The sequence below is a fragment of the Dama dama genome, chromosome 33 (genome assembly GCF_033118175.1).
Source record: "Dama dama isolate Ldn47 chromosome 33, ASM3311817v1, whole genome shotgun sequence".
Taxonomy (NCBI): Eukaryota; Metazoa; Chordata; class Mammalia; order Artiodactyla; family Cervidae; genus Dama; species Dama dama.
In genome coordinates, this window is record NC_083713.1 from 38,545,430 (window position 1) to 38,564,562 (window position 19,133).

The window sequence follows — 19,133 nt, forward strand, 5'->3', positions numbered from 1 at the left end:
TGCTCCGCAAGGTTATGGGGAGACAGAATCTAAAACCCTCAGATGTCATTGGAGGAAACATTTGTTACTGTAAGGACCTTTCCAGATCAGTGGAGAGCGAGCTCTTGTTTCTCTCTAAGTTCTCAGTTTATCCTCAGAAGTCAAGGATGAGGCATCGCTGGCCTCGACTGGCTCTCTCCACTTCTGCTTGAGTGCCGTCTTTTCTCGGCCCCATTTCCATCTGATTCTGAAGGGCCAGTTGCAGGATTAAAAGCATTGTCAGTGATTAGAAAGCTCTCTGGTTTCACTGCATCCATTCACTTTACCTTCAGTGATTGTTGGCGGAGGTGGAAATTTCCAAAAGTCAGTAGCTTTTTTTTTTGTTTGTTTGAAGAGACAAGAGAATGTGGTTTAGGAATGTAGGATTTGGCCCCTGTCCATCTTCCATCACACCCAGCTTGCCTTAAATGGAAGAATGGAAGTTCCTCGCTCAGGAAATCGGCGGGTGGGGGAGGTAAGGGAGTCAGAAGGGAGACTCCGGGCCCCCCTGTGAGTGGCGGGGCACACGTGTCTCCCCAGACACAGGACGGTTCTGCTCTCACCTCCAGACGCGCATCGCAGTGCGGTGCCATTCAGACCTGAGCTCACGTGCCAGCCCATCCCTCTGGAGCAACTCAGCCGGGGAGAGGGGAAAGGAGTGCCAGGGGACAGCCTGCAGGAGGGCTGGCAGCAGGGTTTTGGTTACGTTTTGTTTTTTTGGCAGAGCAGTATTGAGAGACACTATTGCTTCCATACCCTGTCATTAGTGGGTGGGTAATAGTGATATAAAATAAGAGATGAATTAGGATAATAAGAGGCAGAGGAGAAAGGAGTAAATTTTCCACAAGTAATATTTTTCTCTTCATGGTTATTTAACTTTGAAACAGAACTTGAAAGTAGTAATCACCATTCCACGGTAGACAAAGGACTGAATGTAAGAGCCAGACAGGAAGGTGTGCTTATCTTTATTATGTTAACTAGAAACATACTGAAACATGCACGACTTTTAGGAAGACACTGCCGTTTCCATTATAGAAAAAAACATTTTTAAAAAGAAGTTATGGCTGGCCTACTGTGGTGTTGCTTTTTTTTTTTTTTTCCTTTTCTTTTTTGGCTAATGAAGGTGTAACCCTGGTGAGAAAAGTCTGTGCATCTTAGGCCCCTTTTGCTTTTCTTTGACAGTTTTTTGGGATCATTTTATGAGGTGGATATATTGTAAAGCAACTCCAAGTGGGATGATTAAAGGCCCAAAAAAACCTTTGCTGTTTCCCTGCTATAGCCCCCAAATAAATAAGACCTGATTGTATTAATTTGTTGATTCACCCAAGATGGAATAAGTGCCTGCAGCATGCCAGACACTTAGGCACTAGAGGTAACAGGGATGAAGAGAAGTCACTGGCCCCACGGAGCTTATACTCTAGAAGGGAGATAGACACCAGAGAGATACCCACAGTCACAAAGTATTATAGATGCTCCAAATAAAAATGCAGTGTGGCGGGGGCTGGGCAGGTGGGCGTGCGAATTGAGAACGCAGCATTGACATATATGCACTCCCATGTGTAAAATAGATAGCTAGTGGGAAGCTGCCATATAGCACGGGAGCTCAGCGCTCTGTGATGACCTCAAGGGTAGGAAGGGGAGGGTGGGAGGAAGGCTTAAGAGGGAAGGAATGTATGTATACCTGTGGCTGATTCATGTTGTAACATAGACAGTAACACAACATTGTAAAGCAATTACACTCCAATTTTTTTTAAATTAAAATTTTTTAAATCGTATGAATGAATAGTAAGCTCCTATTAAAAAAAAAAAGTACAGTGTGAGCAGTTTACAGGGGAACTTGTTTTCTCCTGGAAGAAGTGAAGACCTCTCTGAGGAATTATAATGGAAAATTACGGGAACATTTTTAAGTAGAGGAGGGGAGGGTGACAATCCTAGTTACATTTGAAGATTTACAGAGATGGAGTTGAAGAGGGCCCAGAATGAAGAGAAGAGTACCCACACCTAAAGAAATACACGAGTGAATCAAAAACTGCCTTTGCCTCTTTGGAGTAGCTCTTTAAATGTTTTATTACACTCCAGTTTGAACAAAATAACTAACATTTTGTGTACTGTATTTCTCACCAGTGGATCCTCTTCTAAGGGTCTGAATAAACTTTTGCCTTGAAGTATTCTCTCAGTTCCCTTTGAGCACCAACACTGCTCCTATTTAAAAAAAAAGAATTCAGTTACACTTTGTCTCTCGTCGACACATACAATTCTGGTTTCCTATTATTTTTCCCTGTTTATTCAGCTCCTACAGAACCGTTATTGTGTAAATTTGCGGATGGCGGACAGAAGAAGAGACAGAACCCAAACAAATACATCCCAAATGGACGGCCCTGGCACAGAGAAGGAGAGGTGAGACTTGTAAGTCCTTTCTTGAAACTTCTGTGGGACTGTGTCATCACAAAAAATACAAGAGTAGTTACATGTGCAGCATCTTGACATGGTTATCACATTTCTAAAATAGGGGCTAGGGTTAAAACTTCATTATCCAGATAGTGTCACATGAGAACTTCTCACAGACAGACCATAGGTGATGGAAACAGCCATGTTTACCAGTTAGCAACATTTTTTTTTTCCCCCCAAAAAAAAGCATTTTAAATTGCTGTAAGAAATGCACAAGTGGTCTTTAATGTTATGGTTTCTTAGAATTACAGTTTTAATTATTTAGAAATTATTTTAAATATTATTAAAATAAATAGTATATTTGTCATTCAGGTTTTTTTACCTAATTCTTTTCAATAATGTTCTTCAGAAAAAGAGCTCAATTTCTTAATAAAAATGTTGGCCCTCCATTCCCCCATACTAACCATAAATAAATTGTTCTTTCATTTTTTGGTTTCTTTTTTTTTTAAGTAACATATTGGTTCAAGAATGTCTAAGGAGCTGCCATTCAGTAGAAATGTCCTACAGTCTGTACTGTCTGGAGATTACCACTAGTCACTTGTAACACATTTGAAATGTAGCTGGTATGGTAGAGGGACTCAGCATTTCATTTAATTTTAAATAGCTGTCTTTGACTGAGGGCTGCTGTGTTGTACAGTGCCAATCTAGAGCTTAATTGTCATGTTGAATTCATAATTACGTGTGTTTAACATAAACTCTCAGTTTTATCAAATACTAAACTGTCCCCATTTTTTGTTGCCATGAGTCTGAGAAATGGAATTTTTAATTTGTACCTTTGCAGATGAATGTTTCTTTTTCTTTCCCATAGGCTGGAATGACACTTACTTATGACCCAACCACAGCTGCTATACAGAATGGGTATGTCATTAAGATAAATACATAATGGCTAGAGGGAAAATGTGAAGGTGGAAAATATCAGACGTTTATTCCATGAATGATTGTGCTTAAAGGATTACTTAATAAAGGCTTTTGTGTTTGTTCTAGATTTTATCCTTCACCATACAGTATTGCTACAAACCGAATGATTACTCAAACTTCTATTACACCCTATATTGCGTCTCCTGTATCTGCCTACCAGGTTTGTACCTTTAGGATTCATCAAGAGTATGACAACTTGCCAGCCATGAATCACGGCTGTGTTTTTATGTATCTGAAAATTGTGAACTTTTATAATGAAATTTTAAGTCAAATGTTAGGCAGCTTGGATACCCAGTTTAGAATTAGCTGCTTTTTATTTGACAGCGTGATTTAGTTTTGTGTTTAGGAGAATGTACAACGAAGGGAAATGGTTGTCAGTTGTCAGTTTTTTAAATCACATCATTTTAGAATTGGGACAAACTCAGATGCTTCCTTTATAACAGGCCCTGCCGCTGGACACCATGTGTCCCAGACATTGAAACTGGAAGAGAATTGCCATTAGGTCAAATACAGAATAGATCTGCACGGTTGCCTTTGTTAATTTGTCAGCAGAAACTAACAAAACAGCAAGTAAATATGCTAATAAATGAAGATGTGTCTCTATTAGGTAATGTGAAATGAGCAATGCAGTGAGACTTGAGGCCAAAAAAGGGGAGGCGGCTTCCCATTTAGGATATTTTTTGAAAAGGCTTTACCTTACACTCCCAACTTAGAACCAAGATCTCCTTCAGCACCTTGTGGTTATATTGACGTGGTTTTATTGGAGGGGTAGCTCCTATTCTCCATGAATCCTGAGTGTACCTGTATTTCTCCCTCTCATATCAGAGTGTCTCTCACAAGGTCACCACCTTGGCCCAGACAGGAACACCAACGGAGTCAATTACAGACATAGGAATACACTTTTGTTAACTGTTGAGATCCTGTGTGACTAAACTTTTGTGAATTCTTGTCTTTAAAACAATTGAATTAGAAATTGTAACCCTGTGGTGGTAGGGGATAATATCTAATAACTGTGTAATTCCACATCTATAAGCCTCAGTTTCCTCATCTTTAAAATGGGGATAATAATAGTTTCTATCTCATAGGCTTATGATAACAACTAAAGGAGATTATCTGTGTAAAGAGCTCAACCCAGTACCTGGTATATGATTAGCACTCAATAAATGTTAGCTATGATTATTATCGTCCTTTACACTTTACATCCAGGATTAACTGACTGGTAAGAGTATATCCATTCTGCTTTTTAAAAATAATGGATTGGTCAACATAAGCAATATAGCAAAGGTGGTTCTGTCTAAAAGCATAAATGTAGTTCTGAATAACAAAGAGAAGTGTTTAAATACACTAAAACTGAAGTTGTAAAGTAGCATTCACAGCCTCCCTCAGCTTCTAGATTCTTCTCACTTCCTTTCTCTGAGCCGTCACTCATTGTCTTTTATCTCTTTGGGTTGTTAAGTTTCTTATGCTGCTACTTGGATCTGCTCATCTGCTTGGTGTAGCACTCACTCATTTAATCCTCTCTAATGATTTTGAGCTTAAGATTTGTTTATTTTCCTTGCCTATCTGAGATTCACTGAGATCTGCTGCAGTGCATTTTCCCTAATTAACAATTCCTGTATCTGATTTTAAGGGATAGTCTTCTTTCTTAACTATTTGAACTTTGCAACCTCTAATAGGGACAAGTAAGCATATTCTCAGGCAAATGAAAGATTATGCATATTAATTTCAGTGTATGCACTGTACAGCTATGAATGTATCTCCTCACAACCTCTTTTTCTGTCTTTACTATAATGGCAATGAGCATTTTGGCCACAGAATTATTTCACAGAGTAGAAGAAAATTAGGAGACCAGTGTTGTTAATAGACTTGATAGACCTAACTGAAAACAGCATTTCATTACAAAGGCCTGATTTCTTTTCCTGGGCAATCTGTTTCCCTAAGATACGTGTGGAATTTCATTCCAATTGCCTGGCCCTCGTGGCATTACTTGTTAGATCCTCAACCCCATAAGTTCAGGGGCCCAATGGGGTCAGAAAATGGGCTTTAAGTGATCTGTGATTCTCTTAAATGCAAAGTGTCAGTGGTATGTGGTATGCATACCAGTGTATGTCACTGGTATGCAGTCAGGTGCGGAGGGAAAGGTCCATTTCCTTCATCAGGTTTCAAAAGGATTCATGATTCAAAAGAGAATAAAGAACCAATAAAGAGTTCACATAATATAGATTATTATTCCCATTTTATAGTTAGGGAAAATTGAGGAAAAGAATTTGATAGCAGCAGATTTGTTGCTTCAGAAAGAAAATTGGATTAGATGTCATGGCTCCCTAACCCCATGATGATATGAGCTATTAGATTATCAGGACCACAGAAATATACCACGGATGAGTGCATCTGGCCCAAATTGGGGTCTGTAGGGAGCTGCTCGCCTCCCCGTGATGTTTTCAGTGAAGGCCTGGTGCTTGTGTTGGAGCGGGCCTTTTACCACTAAACTACTGTATGCTTATATTAATACAATTGGATTTGAGAAATTGGCATCTGCAAGAAACCACCAATATCCCGATGGGGAAAGGCTGCAGTCCAGATAACTGAAATGCTAACGAGGCAGAAGCACTTAACTTTGGTCTGCCTTAGGTGGCAAAGGAAACCAGAGAAAACAAGTATCGGGGCTCTGCTATCAAGGTAAATCACAATCCATTCTTCCCCCATGACTCTTCCCCATGTCCTCTCTGTAGATCCTCTTAAGTTAACAGTAGGGAATGAGATACAGGAGGGTTTTGTTCTCAAGAATTAAGAGCCAAGCTTATTCTGAAATCTAATCTCAGGAAAGCTTTGGGTATCAAGAAATGGGTCGATAGTCTTTTCTTTAGAGTGGCAGGAACAACCTTGCTTTCTTCCCTGCCACAGAATCTGACTCTCAAATCATTTCTCAGTCCAGAGGGTCTACTGTATAGATGTCCTTTTAACTGTAGATGTCAGGATCTAGTTACTAAAGTTTAATTTCCTAAATATGAATTTCAGATTTTTATATTTCACACTAACTAGAAATTATTGACTACTAGACAAGATTTCTGAAACAATGTCCTGGGTATCAAAAGGGAGTTGAATTTGATTACTCTTTAAAAAAGCACATACTTTAAGGGTTAGTTTCTAGTGAGATGTGCTGGAATGAATTCTCATTCTTCTGTATTCCTAAAGCACCTATGTTCCTACCTTGATTGTAACACTTTTCACTATTTCTTTGAGTTGTTTACTTGTTTATCTCCCTTGCTTAGATAGTAAATTTCTTAAGGGTGGGGCCCATGTCTTATTGCCTTTTTACCTCTTTGGTGCTTGATACTCAATAAATACTTTTTCAGTGGGCAGATGGAACTTGGTTTCAAATAATCATTTCATCCTATTCAGAGTGACCAATTTGTCAAGAATTCTAACTGCTTTAAATTAAATCCTTTTAATCAATTGATAGTATTGTTTCTTTATTTTCCTCCTGTAGATTTTAACATGATTAAAAGAGCTCTAGAGAAATAAGTAGTGCTCCTATGGAAATCAATGTTTCTTCCAAAATCCTTCCTTTTCCAGGTGCAAAGTCCTTCCTGGATGCAACCTCAACCATATATCCTACAGCATCCCGTAAGTTTTTCATCTTAATGGCTTTGTAGTTTTCAAGTAAGCTATGTGTAAGTTAAAAAACCATTCTCTGGATTTAAACCATTTGCGCAAAGGTGGTGTAGGATTTGGGAAATGTTAAATATGGGATTTTGAGAATGTATAAGTTCATTATAAAACTTTGACTCACCTTATCTTAAAACAAATTGGTAGTTGACATTAAGTTAGATTTGCAGTCCACGAGAATTTAAATGTAGGAGATCATTTCACTGAATTTTTAAATTTTAAAGTTTTTAAATTACTAAATTTTTAACCATACTTGTGATGAAATAGCTCTCTTTGTCTATATTCTGTTTAATGCAAATATAAAGTGTTTAGAATTGACCTAGAGATTTTTCATCAGTGTTAACCTCTCCATGGAAATTTTAAATACTAAAGTAGTAACACCTGTTGAGGGTAAATAACAAATGTGATTTCTTTAGTGACACGAGCACGGACTGTACTTACATATATATTACATTTTTTAAATTGAATGAATTACACTTTACCTTATTAGGTAGTATATTGAATGTATTTTTCAAAAATACATAAAATCCAGTTTGTTGAATTAAAACATGAGTTTAGAATGTTGAAAAATAAAAGTAAAAAACAAAAATCACAAAAAAGACTAAGGATGCTTAATAGAATAATCTGGATGCTCACCACAAAGCAGCCACAGAGGGAGCCTCAGCTTTCTGATAACCAGTGCAAAATGGGACTCTTAATAAGCAATATAGCTCACAGTGCTTATGAAACAGATCAGTCGCATAGGAAAAAGCACATTGTTCGTGGCCTTAAAATGAGACAGGAATTTCTTTAGGACAACTTCCAAAAGAGGACACGACGCTGTGTTAGACCAGGCATGTGAAACAGCAGAACAGGGACACATTCTGAACAGGGAGTTGCTGAGATGACTTTGAAGAAGGAGAAAAAGCATGTTTAGTTGATAACACAGGAGAGGAACTCTGTGATGATGTATCTGTATGTGTTATATTGTCTGTATAGACATGCACACATACATTTCTACACACCCACACATGTACCTACCCACATCCACCCACTAAGCCACACAAATGCCCATGGCAGTCTACATCCCAGGTACTCTGTGCTGTCCTATTCAGGAATGCTAGAAATCAGCTCATCTTTCATTTGGGGGCTTTCTAGGACAATAGCTCCTACAGATGAATGAGGAAGAGCAGCAGGAAACGCCTGCATTTTCTAGACTTCTGAGTCATTTACATGTTACCACTCACTTTTGAATGATGCACCTTAAAAATTTTTTAAGGAAAAAAAAAATTTTTTTAAGGGAAAAAATTCTTATGAAATATATTAATAACAAATGATCTCTGACATGGGCTTCCCTGGTAGCTCAGCTGGTAAAGAATCAGCCTACAATGCAGGAGATGCTGGCTTGATTCCTTGGTTGGGAGGATCTGCTGGAGAAGGGATAGGCTACCCACTCCAGTATTCTTGGGCTTCCCTGGTGGCTCAGTTGGTAAAGAATCTGCCCGCAATGCAGGAGACCTGGGTTCGATCCCTGGGTTGGGAAGATCTCCTGGAGAAGGGAAAGGCTACCCACTCCAGTTTTCTGGCCTGGAGAATTCCATGGACTTTGTAGTCCTTGGGGTCACAAAGAGTCGGACACGACTGAGTGACTTTCACACAACTACTGTCTCTGACATGAATCTGCATCCTTTGGCAGTCTTCTCTGGAGGGAGGAGGGCTTACCTATTAAGAGACAGGCAGCACATCTCTTAGTTGAACACCATTGAGACAGCAGTAGTGTGTGCAGAAGGACCTACCTGAGAAGTCATTCCTTTTCCCACCCAGATTTAGACTGCCTGAGACTAGCACTAAAGTTCCTGCACATCAGCTTTTACCCTCAATTGTGTATCTATCAATAAATAAATGCTTTTAAGGAATGATGAGTCAGTCGCAGTGATACCAAAAACCTAACATTAATAATTGTATGGTGTATCAGAGTAATTGCATCCTCAGGTAATTGGGTGATTGCAGAAGTGAGAGGAATGTGATAATTTAAGAATATTACAATAGGATAAATTAGAGAAGATGCAAAAATCCAGAAATAGAACTAATTGAATTTCATATACAATCAGAGTGCCATTAAGTAATCATTAAAAATGATAATGAGAGCAAGGCAGTAAGTTAGGTAAATATTGATAATGGAATGTTAAGTTAAAAAGCAAAACCCAGGATATGAAGTAGTTTCGTATTTCATATGAACCTGGTTGCAACTCTGTAAAAATAAGTGGAAGCCAGAATCCATGCAGTGCTACCCAGACACTGCTAACAGCCATGTATTAGAGACAGGCTGGGTTATATGAGTGGTTTTTTTTTCACCCCTCCTCTGTGTTTTTAACTATATTTAATTTAATTTTTATTTATTTATTTATTTTTAATTGGAAAGTAATTGCTTTACAGCTATGTTTAATTTTGTTTTTGAAGACCAGAATTTTTTCCAATGAAGTCAAAGATTCTAAAATTAGATTATTAATTATATCTGAATCTACTTCCCTCCCCTGGCACCAAATTACAGTTGCAAATGCTGAGAAACAGTGAATGAATGAAGACTGTGATCTTGACCCTAACAGCCTGACCTTGAATCAAATGACTATTTTTTTTTATAACATTTTTAAACAAGACATTGTATTTATAATATGCAGTATAGTACATTGTGTTGTGACTGCATAAAACATCAACTGTCATTTACTTTAAAACTGACTTAAGCATTTCGTAACCCTGGCCAGCCGAAAGTAGTTTGTGTTTCCTGTCACAGCACATAGTCCTCCTGGGGGCTAGCTTGCTTTACCGTTAAGTAAAGAGAAAGGGAGAGGTATTTAATAGAGAGGGATTTCTATGAAGTGAGTGTTCTTTAGAAAAGTCTCAGGGAGACTTCCCTGGTGGTCCAGTGGCTGAGACTCCATGCTCCCAATGCAGGGGACCTGGGTTTGATCCCTGGTCAGGGAGCTAGATCTCACATGCAGCTAAACAAAGATTTTACAAGTCTCAGAAAGCACAGTCTAGACGATTTTTAAGAAATCGCTTATGACAGTTTACAAGTTTGAAGGGAGGTTACTTTTGCTTCATGTTCTGCAGCAGGCTAAGCCATTTCCTATGGAAACGGTGGTTCCAGAATTCCGCTCCTCCCTCATGTGTCTCACTTGCTCTGTCTGACTCCCCAGGGTGCCGTGTTAACTCCCTCCATGGAGCACACCATGTCACTACAGCCCGCGTCTATGATCAGCCCTCTGGCCCAGCAAATGAGTCATCTGTCACTTGGCAGCACCGGAACAGTAGGTGGCAAATTAATATCATGTGTCTCAGCTTACAGAGGAGGCTAAATTCGTGCAGCCTGGTTTTCCTTATCAGTTATAGGCTCTATAATGTCAGAGATTATATCTGATCCCCTCTCATCTCCCACATTGCCTTCCACATAGTAAATACTCAAGAGATTTCTTGATTAATTGATGAACTGAAAGTCTGTCCTCTGGCTATCTGTCTCTCCTGTATCAGAGTATAGCTTCCATACAGGACCACTTGTAGCCCTAATAACTGGTATCATTCATTCACACTGGCAGACCTGGGCTCATGAAGCCAAAGATGAAGGTGATACATGGTAATAAAGGCAGGGGATTTTTCCTCACTTACTTCCACTTGTATGGGTTTTAGGGGCGCTGAATCACAATCCTAGTATTGACTTATTTTCCCCAAGTCCAAGGTTGCATTTGGGTATGGAGTTGAGCTGATATCAGATTAATTTCCAGGGTTGATACGTGTAGCATTTAGATGGTAAGATGACCAAAGACTTTTAATTGAGACCATATCTGTGGTGACTTAACAGAACAAAGGGTAGTATTTTCTTTGCTTACGTTCACAGCCAACAGCAGCAGCTCGTCAAGTCTAAACCAGGGCCACATACATCCAATGAGAAATCTCTCCTGCCTTTGGAAAAGGATAATTTTCAGCATCAGGAAAGCAAGGGTCCGTTTTCCATTTTTTTCCCATTTTTCAGTGACCTGCTGAAGATCTAAGGCATTTACTCCTTGGGTCTCCACTTACGGGAACAATTCTAATTCAGGCAGCTGCTGGAAATGAATGAGGTTCTTTGAAGCAGAGGTTTTCTAGATTAAAATAGCACATTAGTGATATTGAATTATTGAGGATGAGAAGCTGTGATGATCTTCACCCATGGCTTGTCATGGCCACCCTGACTGTGTTCTTCTTTTCAGTACATGCCTGCCACATCAGCTATGCAAGGGGCCTACTTGCCACAATACACACATGTGCAGACGGCGGCAGTTCCTGTGGAGGTTGGTACACACCATCCAGTGGCCATTACGGATGGCAATGAGTAGTTTCAGAAGTGGGTAAATCAGAATTCAAGGAAGAATCAAATCAAAATTGACACATGTGCATAAAGAACTGAGTTTAGAGGGAGTGTATGCTTAGAGTTGTTTTCAACTATGAAATATAATTCTCTGCATACAGATTAGCATGGCAATATCCAGGCCACACCCCCAGGGCTCCCTGAAATATTTTAATATTTTCTAAGCTTGTAGCACATTTCATTACCCCCTCAAGTCTCTATCCTGTCTCCTATAAAATGATACTTCCAGGCAAATTAAGATAAAGCTGGAGTTTGCAGTCCTGGTACCAAAGATTTTATCAATAATAATAATTATAAAAATCTGTTATAATTAAATACTTGGAAAAAATATTTCAGAATTTAACAGGGATAAAGAACAGACCATACCTGTTTTTGTAGAATACTTAATAGAGCTAAATAATTCATAGTTCTTATTACAGAAGATACTGGTATGATATTAATATGGAAGAAATCTGACATTTGAATTCAAGGTGGGCAGAAAGCATAGTGTTTTCCTGCAAAGTATCCTTGAAATTCTAAGGAAATTCATCAACCCGGTCGATCCCATCAGCTAGTCACATCCCATAGGTTCCAATTCCAAAAACAGCCCTAGGACGACAGGGGAGGTAGGATGTTTTGTTTTGTTTTGTTTGCCTCTAAATGATTTAAATTTGTGCAGTTATTGGCAACCACAGTTACTGGGACCCACAATCCATATCTGCAGTGCTGAAACAAATCTTAAGAATTTTCTTTGTAACTACTTCAGCAAAAACCTGACCTGTGGCAGAAGCCCAGCTGAACTGACACAAGACAAGATCTTTGCCCCATTTACACTGTATATTCATACTTTTCAGCACAGACTGTTAATGTGTTTGATCATAAGGTACAGTCTGAGACCCCACTAAGTATCATTGGTGATACACAGCATATGCATACTATATTTCAGATTGTAAAATCTGAAATTACCGAGGTCCAAGTCACATCTGGCCCCAAAGGATAAGAGATTTGTTTAATAAATTGTAGTTTGATGTGAAGAGACAACCTCATACAAGTTGGAAGAGGTTCTTTGGGTCTATCAGACATCTAAACTCCTTAGGGAAGTAATTAACCTTGAAGGCTCTATATGACATTAAGAAAATCACTTGTAAGCAGCGCTTGTCTTTACGATGTGGGACTCAGTCCAATCTGGGTAGTAGAGTTTGGATTTCATTGCTCACATGTCTCATCTGTTCTGCTTTGTTGTAGGAGGCGAGTGGTCAGCAGCAGGTGACTGTGGAGACGTCTAATGACCATTCTCCATATACCTTTCAACCCAATAAGTAACTGTGAGGTATGAGGGAACGATCTCCATCACTGTAGGGCTCAAGTCAAGGAAAGGCTGTGATGATTTTATCAGAATGATACTTAGAACAACTCAGGTCTGGTCACGCTGCTTCAGTCATGGCAAGGGAATCCAGTGTTACTGAAATCTTAAGATTAGTGATTTTGTGGTCTTGTAAATTAAGTATTCTGTCCAAAAAGAAGAGTGCCTTATATTGAAATAAAATGTATGTTTGCTCTCTCTCTCCCTCCCTATCTGCCCCAAAATCAGTAACATAATCAGAGAATGCCAGGTACCAAATTTGTCCTACATTTATATAGATAGATAGATATGTGTGTGTGAGAGAGTATATACATATATATATATCTCCTATATTTATATTATTTTAATGCTCACAGACTGAAGAAAAAACAGTGTAAGATTTTGCTTAGTCTAGTGTTACAAGATTAGCATTATCTTGACAGAATCAAATGTGAGTATCCTTAGATTGATAGATTGCTTTCCCCACTCTCACTTGGACCACATATCTCAAAACTTGTCACTGTGCCATGCAGATTACATTGAACAACTGTGTGGAACATAGAACACTTGGGTTTCTAGATTGCCCTGGTGAAGTATGTTGCAGGCCTCAGATTTGAAAGGTGGACTCGGGACGTAGAAAGTGACCCTCAGTTCCAGAATTTGCATTTACTGACCTACCACCAGTGATGAGCAGATCCTTTCTCAAACATATATGTTTTTAAAACAAGAAAGAGATGACAAAGCTCTATGGTCTGTTACACCAAATGTTACGAGAGCAATTGTTTTTTATATTTTTCTCTTCCAGATGTACAGAAGGGTGTTCTTACATGAAGAAGGTTGTGAAGGCTGAACAATCATGGATTTTTCTGATCAATTGTGCTTTAGGAAATTATTGACAGTTTTGCACAGGTTCTTGAAAACGTTATTTATAATGAAATCAACTAAAACTATTTTTGCTATAAGTTCTATAAGGTGCATAAAACCCTTAAATTCATCTAGTAGCTGTTCCCCTGAACAGGTTTATTTTAGTAAAAAACAAAAAACAAAAAAAATAAGCAAAAAAAAAAAAAAAAAAAGATTTTTATCAAATGTTATGATGCAAAAAAAAGAAAAAAAAAAAGAAAAAAGGGAAAAAAAAAAAAAGAAAAGAAAACTTCAATTCTCTGGGTATGCACAAAGACCATGAAACTTACTCAAGTGCATGACCGGATTCTTGTGGTTTTGTTCATTTTGTGTTTCGTTTGTGTTTTTTTCCGCTGTATGAAATGGGCTTTCTGACGTTTAAATAGTCCGACTTCACCCCTGGTGTTCTGTGCTTGCAGTGAGAGTGTTACCGCCAGTGTCTCTTTTCTTAGCTTTCCGTTTTCCTTCCCACGTCGTGTGAAGTGTCTTATCCTTTTCTATGAATTCCAATTTGCCTTAACTCTTTTGATGCTGTAGCTGTTTCAGTAAAAGTTAGTTCAAACTAATGATGTAGAATGCTTTGACCAAATGGGCTGGTCTATTATGCCTTGTAAAACAGCAGCATAGGGCTTTTAAAAGGTAGTCAATAAAAGTTGCTGAAATTTTGGCTTTTTTAAATATGTAGTAGGTGTTTTTAATGATTTTTCACATAATGTGTAAGGTAGTGAAATGCAAGAAGGGAAAACTGTTTTGTGTGAAACACATTTTCTGACTGGGGAACTTTTAATAGGGTGAATTGTTTGTAAGGCTGTACGCCAACAGTTTCCTCTGATAGTTTGACTGATTTAGGATATCTGCTGTATGATGCAATGTAAAGTCTTTTTTGCCTTTTTTCAGGAAAAAAAAAAAAAACTAACTTGATGTTCTAGATTTAGTGTAGGTAGCGTGGGGGCGGGGGTGGGGGGCGGGGGAGGGGAGTCACCGAACGTTTTGTCCTTCGTTTTTACTAATGATAGTGCTTTAGAATGAGAATGATGCCTGAGATCTGGCAAACCGAGAAGAAAAAATGTTGCTATTGCAACTAAATGGCAAAAGCTAAAAGTAAGGATTTATCTTCAAACATAAAGCTGAGATATGAATAGAAGCAAAACGATTGGCTACTAGCTCTCTCTATGACGTAAATTTGAGAAATAAAAATTACTTGGCACTTTTAAAGGTAACTTCACCAAAGACCGAAGAGCCAGTAACCAGTAGCTCCAACTAGTCTCAGCATCACATCTTCTGTGCTCTTTATTTTTGCCGGACCAGTTTGCGGTTAGGAGAATGTGCCTTTTTTGTACCTTTGCATTTAGGTTTTCTAATTTTAATTGATGTATGGACACACACAAACAAAAAAGCATGAAGGAAGATTTGGATCCAAGCAGTGCCACACTTTACATCATCACTACAAGTGTTCAGTGTAAAGAAAAACCAATTTTGAAACTATGAAATTCCTGATTCATAAATACACAAGTTATTTCTACTTTAGTACCTAGAAGATAATTCACTGTTATTAAAGCTCTTTTATTAAGACAATTGCATATGTTTGAAAAGCAATGGTAAATTAAGTTGTCTTCCAAAACTGTGTACCTGTCTGGTCAACCGCGTGTGATCAGTTATCTACCTCAGAATCTTATTTTCTTTTGTGCTGGGACAGGTTGCTGGCCCTCCCTGTTTCCACAGACCAAATCCTTCCTAGCTCAGGAGCTAGGCCTAAGCAGTTATTTCTTTCGAGTATTTTTTAGTTCTTAAAATTTATGCTTGTATTTGATTATAGATGTCAGTGACATTTCATAGTTTCAAAAGTCCTTGCTGCTCTGAGAAGTGTAGATTCTAGTGAAAATTACATAGTCATAAGAGAAATGTGTTTTTGTTTTTGTTTTGTTTCCTTTTTTTAAAGTTGTGGTATTATTGGTTCTATGCTCCCTGGAATATTACTGCTTTGTGAAAGTCCAGACCGAACGCAGCACCCTCTTTGTACCTAGTACGTTATAAACCTGGGTCTCTCACTACTTGATATTTTTGCATTAGTTAAGACAGAAATTTGATAGCTCAGTTAGAGAGGAGGGAAAATCTGCTGCTAGAAATGTCTGAACTAAGTGCCATACTCGTCTGGGTAAGATTTGGGAAACATAACCTCTGTACATAAAAAAAGAAAAAAAAAATCAGTTAAACATCACATAGTAGACAGCCATTAAATTATAAAAAAAATTAATTTATGAAGAAAGACCTTTTGTACAGATTGAAAAAAAAAGATTTTCATAGAGATATCTATATGATCAAGAGAGTTAATTTTTTATTTTTGTTTTACTAGTGCCACAAACTTGCCAGTGGTAACTTATTTGTCCGGTTCAAGATAACTCTGTAGTTTTCTTTCCTAGGACTTGTTGTTAAACGCCAAAAGACATTTTTGAACTGTACATTTGATCAGATTGTTAGCTTTTTTCTGTTTTATTTCTTTTGAGAACCTTTGAATAAAAAACATCTGAAATTTTATTTTTCCTGTCAGTTTCTTTTTAGGTTAGATTAAATGTATATCAGAATTTCATTTCATTTCTGATCTCTTCCTTGTTCAGTGAATTGGTTGGAAATTGAGTTGAAAATTATTTTAGATTCAATATGTATTCAAAATACATTTCCTTTAAAAGAATTGGAAAAACCATCCCACCCTCTCATTTTTGGCTATTTCAGTTCATGGACACAAGGACAACCATTAGCTCACCACGTTTCCCCTTAGCAAATTCCACCTTTGGTCTGTTCTTAAAGGTCAAAGAACCATATCCCTCTCCTCCCTCCTTCCTTCCTGCTTCCTTTTGACTGTGGTGCTGTCAATTGCCCAGCAAGGGGGACAGAATAAAAACTGTCACTGTCTGATAAGCAGGTTCACAGGTAAGGATTTCAAGATGGTCTTACCCCTGCCTTGATGACTTGGGCCTCCTCTAGTGACCTCGTTTGGCTGTTCCCAGTAGGAGGCTCTGGTGCAACATTCATGTAAGAAAGACAGAACTCTCTTTCCCACGCTGACATGCTTTATGAGAGACTCAGTATAAGAACTTGACTTTTACCCAAGGTAAATGAAATATTTTAGTGTAGTTATAAAGGTTTCTTTTTCTGCTGCCCAGTGACTCTGTCCTGATGAAAGGAATGGGCAAGAAAAATATCCGTAGCCTCCCATTTCTGTCTGCCTCCCATGCAACGTGGACAATGGGATATGTGAATTAAATACAAAAGGTTTAGATCGCTTCACTTGCCACAGCCGAGAAAGCCCCAGTACTCGTTGGCTCCTTGAGTAAAGGACGCCAGGTTCTCTGATGATAACCAGTGCATCAGAGGGGAAGATGTTGGGACAGGAGCCAAGTGTGGCCTCGTTGAGATGAAGGCAAGCTGCCAAGAATGTAAGCAGCGTGATCTCGTGGTCTGTCACATCCTTGGGGTCCCCATGCTCCTTCATAGGACCACCAACCAGAGACAGGGAAAAAAATACTGCTGGGCTCCTTAGGTTTTGTTAACCTCATTTTTGTTCTTTTAAGATGCCTCATGTCATTGGAGTCCTGGGACACCCAGGGGCTGTCATTCATACAGAAACTGATAAATGCTTTTTCAGAGGACCTTTTCTATCTGAGCAACAGGGCTGAGCAAGCCAGATTGCTGATGAATAAAAAAAGAGCTATCGCTCACACATAGAAAGAGGACCTGCGGCACCCCTGGGGATTAACCCCAGGCTCCTCCGGTCATCATCAGGGGCCGGGACTCCTTCTTTTGTCAGATGGTCAGGGTCCAAGCAGCAGGGTGGAATTCTTGCCTTGGAAGGCAGGGAGGAAGCTGGCAGCGGCTCCCTGGTGTGCATCCTTCCCTCTCTGTGGGCTGAGATGAGAGAGCAGTGGCGGATGGGAGCCCCGTTTTCTCCCCGCCATCCATGCCTTTCAAGGGCACTGGAGCCTGCATTCCACCTCCTCTCAAATTTCATAAATGCTGCTTAAAAAGTCACACGGAAAGGCCATGCCTCCCAGCCTGAGCAGGGGCTGGAAAATGTTCATATGAGACCGCAACAGCCTCATTCCACTGAAATAACCAAAAAGGAGAAGATCCAGGGGCCTTGGATAAAGATCACAGACTAGTCACCACCACCCTCCCACAATGCACGAAAAGCTTCAGAAGATGACAAGTAGATGAAGAAGGAAAACTCAGAGCCAGAGTTAAAGAACAGCCGGGCAGTTTCTTTCCCTTGAATAGCAACGTGATGAGATAAGCAAGGGAGTAGGGGGACACCGGCGGCCCCGCGCAGCAGCCTGGGCAGGCTGCAGGGCGATGCCCTGGGGGTCCAGCGCACAGCTAGGGGCTGGTGCTGTGCGCCCATCCTTCCTGTGGGTGATCCTGGCCAGGTGATGGAATTTCGGTCCTGTGGAATGGCTCCAGATTGTCTTCCGTCTTGATGCCCTGGATCTTAACAGGGCCCGGAGTGTTCCCACTTAAACCACTAGAGGGAGGACTTTGTCACTCTTCACCTGCATGTGTGCGATCCGAAGGCAGGAGACCCCGGCCTCGGAGCAGGGCGCTGCTGGTGGAAATTGAGGCGTGCACACCACTGGGGATTACAGGGTTCTTGAACTGGGGGTTAATGGTAAGAAGTGTTGCCCAATGCTGGCAGTTCCCTTCTGAGAGCATTGTTGCTGAGACTGGCAAGTAACTTACGTGACTTTTAAGACTCAAGGAAGCTGGAGTCAGGGAGGGAGCCAAAAACTTTGCCAGACCTTATGACTCCAAGTGCAAGAAAGTGCTGGCAGGTCTCTGGGCTGCTCAGAATTGAAAACAGGTGGCTTTGGATTAAATACAAGCTCATGCTATTGCTTCATTTTTTTTTTAATTATTATTGTGTTTTTAGATTTGGTCTAGGTTATTCCACTGCTCGTTTACACAGATAGCTATAAAGGAGACTACAGGTATCTCCTACCCTCTAGGATTCCTGAAATCACTTCTGCTTGAATACGTATAGGTACGGGGCACTTCCCACCTTTCTTGGCTTCCTGTATCTTGGACCAGCTCTCAAACTTGCTTAAAAAGTCAAGTTTGCATCTTTGTTAATTTCTACCTATCAATCAGCTTTATTAGTTCTGCCAACTGAGATGCCACAGAGTTAAGTCCATCATTCCCGTTTCTGAAAAAACAAAAGCATAGTGACAGAGGACATGTCAGTGATTGCTAGGAGTTAATGGGGACACGAGGCTGACCATGAAGGGATAGCACGGGAGAGTTTGGGGGAGGAAGAACCTGTTTTTATCCTGATGGTGGTGGTTACCCAAATCTGTATATGTGCTAAAATTCATAGTGCTGTACACCCAAAAAAAGTCTATTTTAATGTATGGCATTTGCTTTAAAAATCTTCTTAAAAAATGAGACAAGTCAGTCATCCCTCAAATGTGGACAACTTTGGCTCCA

General features: G+C 39.5%; 1 protein-coding gene across 7 annotated transcripts in view; it reads left to right on the forward strand.

The window, feature by feature from the left end:
• RBMS1 (RNA binding motif single stranded interacting protein 1) overlaps positions 1-16,193 on the forward strand; it is a 213,243-nt gene extending 197,050 nt beyond the window's left edge. For 4 of the 7 annotated variants that reach the window (XM_061135260.1, XM_061135261.1, XM_061135262.1 and 1 more), the window contains exons 7-15: positions 2,309-2,424; positions 3,275-3,324; positions 3,451-3,544; positions 6,016-6,063; positions 6,961-7,011; positions 10,230-10,340; positions 11,277-11,357; positions 12,659-12,743; positions 13,561-16,193. In XM_061135260.1, the coding sequence (XP_060991243.1) occupies positions 2,309-2,424; positions 3,275-3,324; positions 3,451-3,544; positions 6,016-6,063; positions 6,961-7,011; positions 10,230-10,340; positions 11,277-11,357; positions 12,659-12,736 (629 nt within the window). In that variant the 3' untranslated portion in view covers positions 12,737-12,743; positions 13,561-16,193. The remainder of the gene's footprint in view (positions 1-2,308; positions 2,425-3,274; positions 3,325-3,450; positions 3,545-6,015; positions 6,064-6,960; positions 7,012-10,229; positions 10,341-11,276; positions 11,358-12,658; positions 12,744-13,560) is intronic. The other 3 variants (XM_061135264.1, XM_061135266.1, XM_061135267.1) reach the window with 3 other exon arrangements.
• The last annotated feature ends 2,940 nt before the right edge of the window (positions 16,194-19,133 follow it).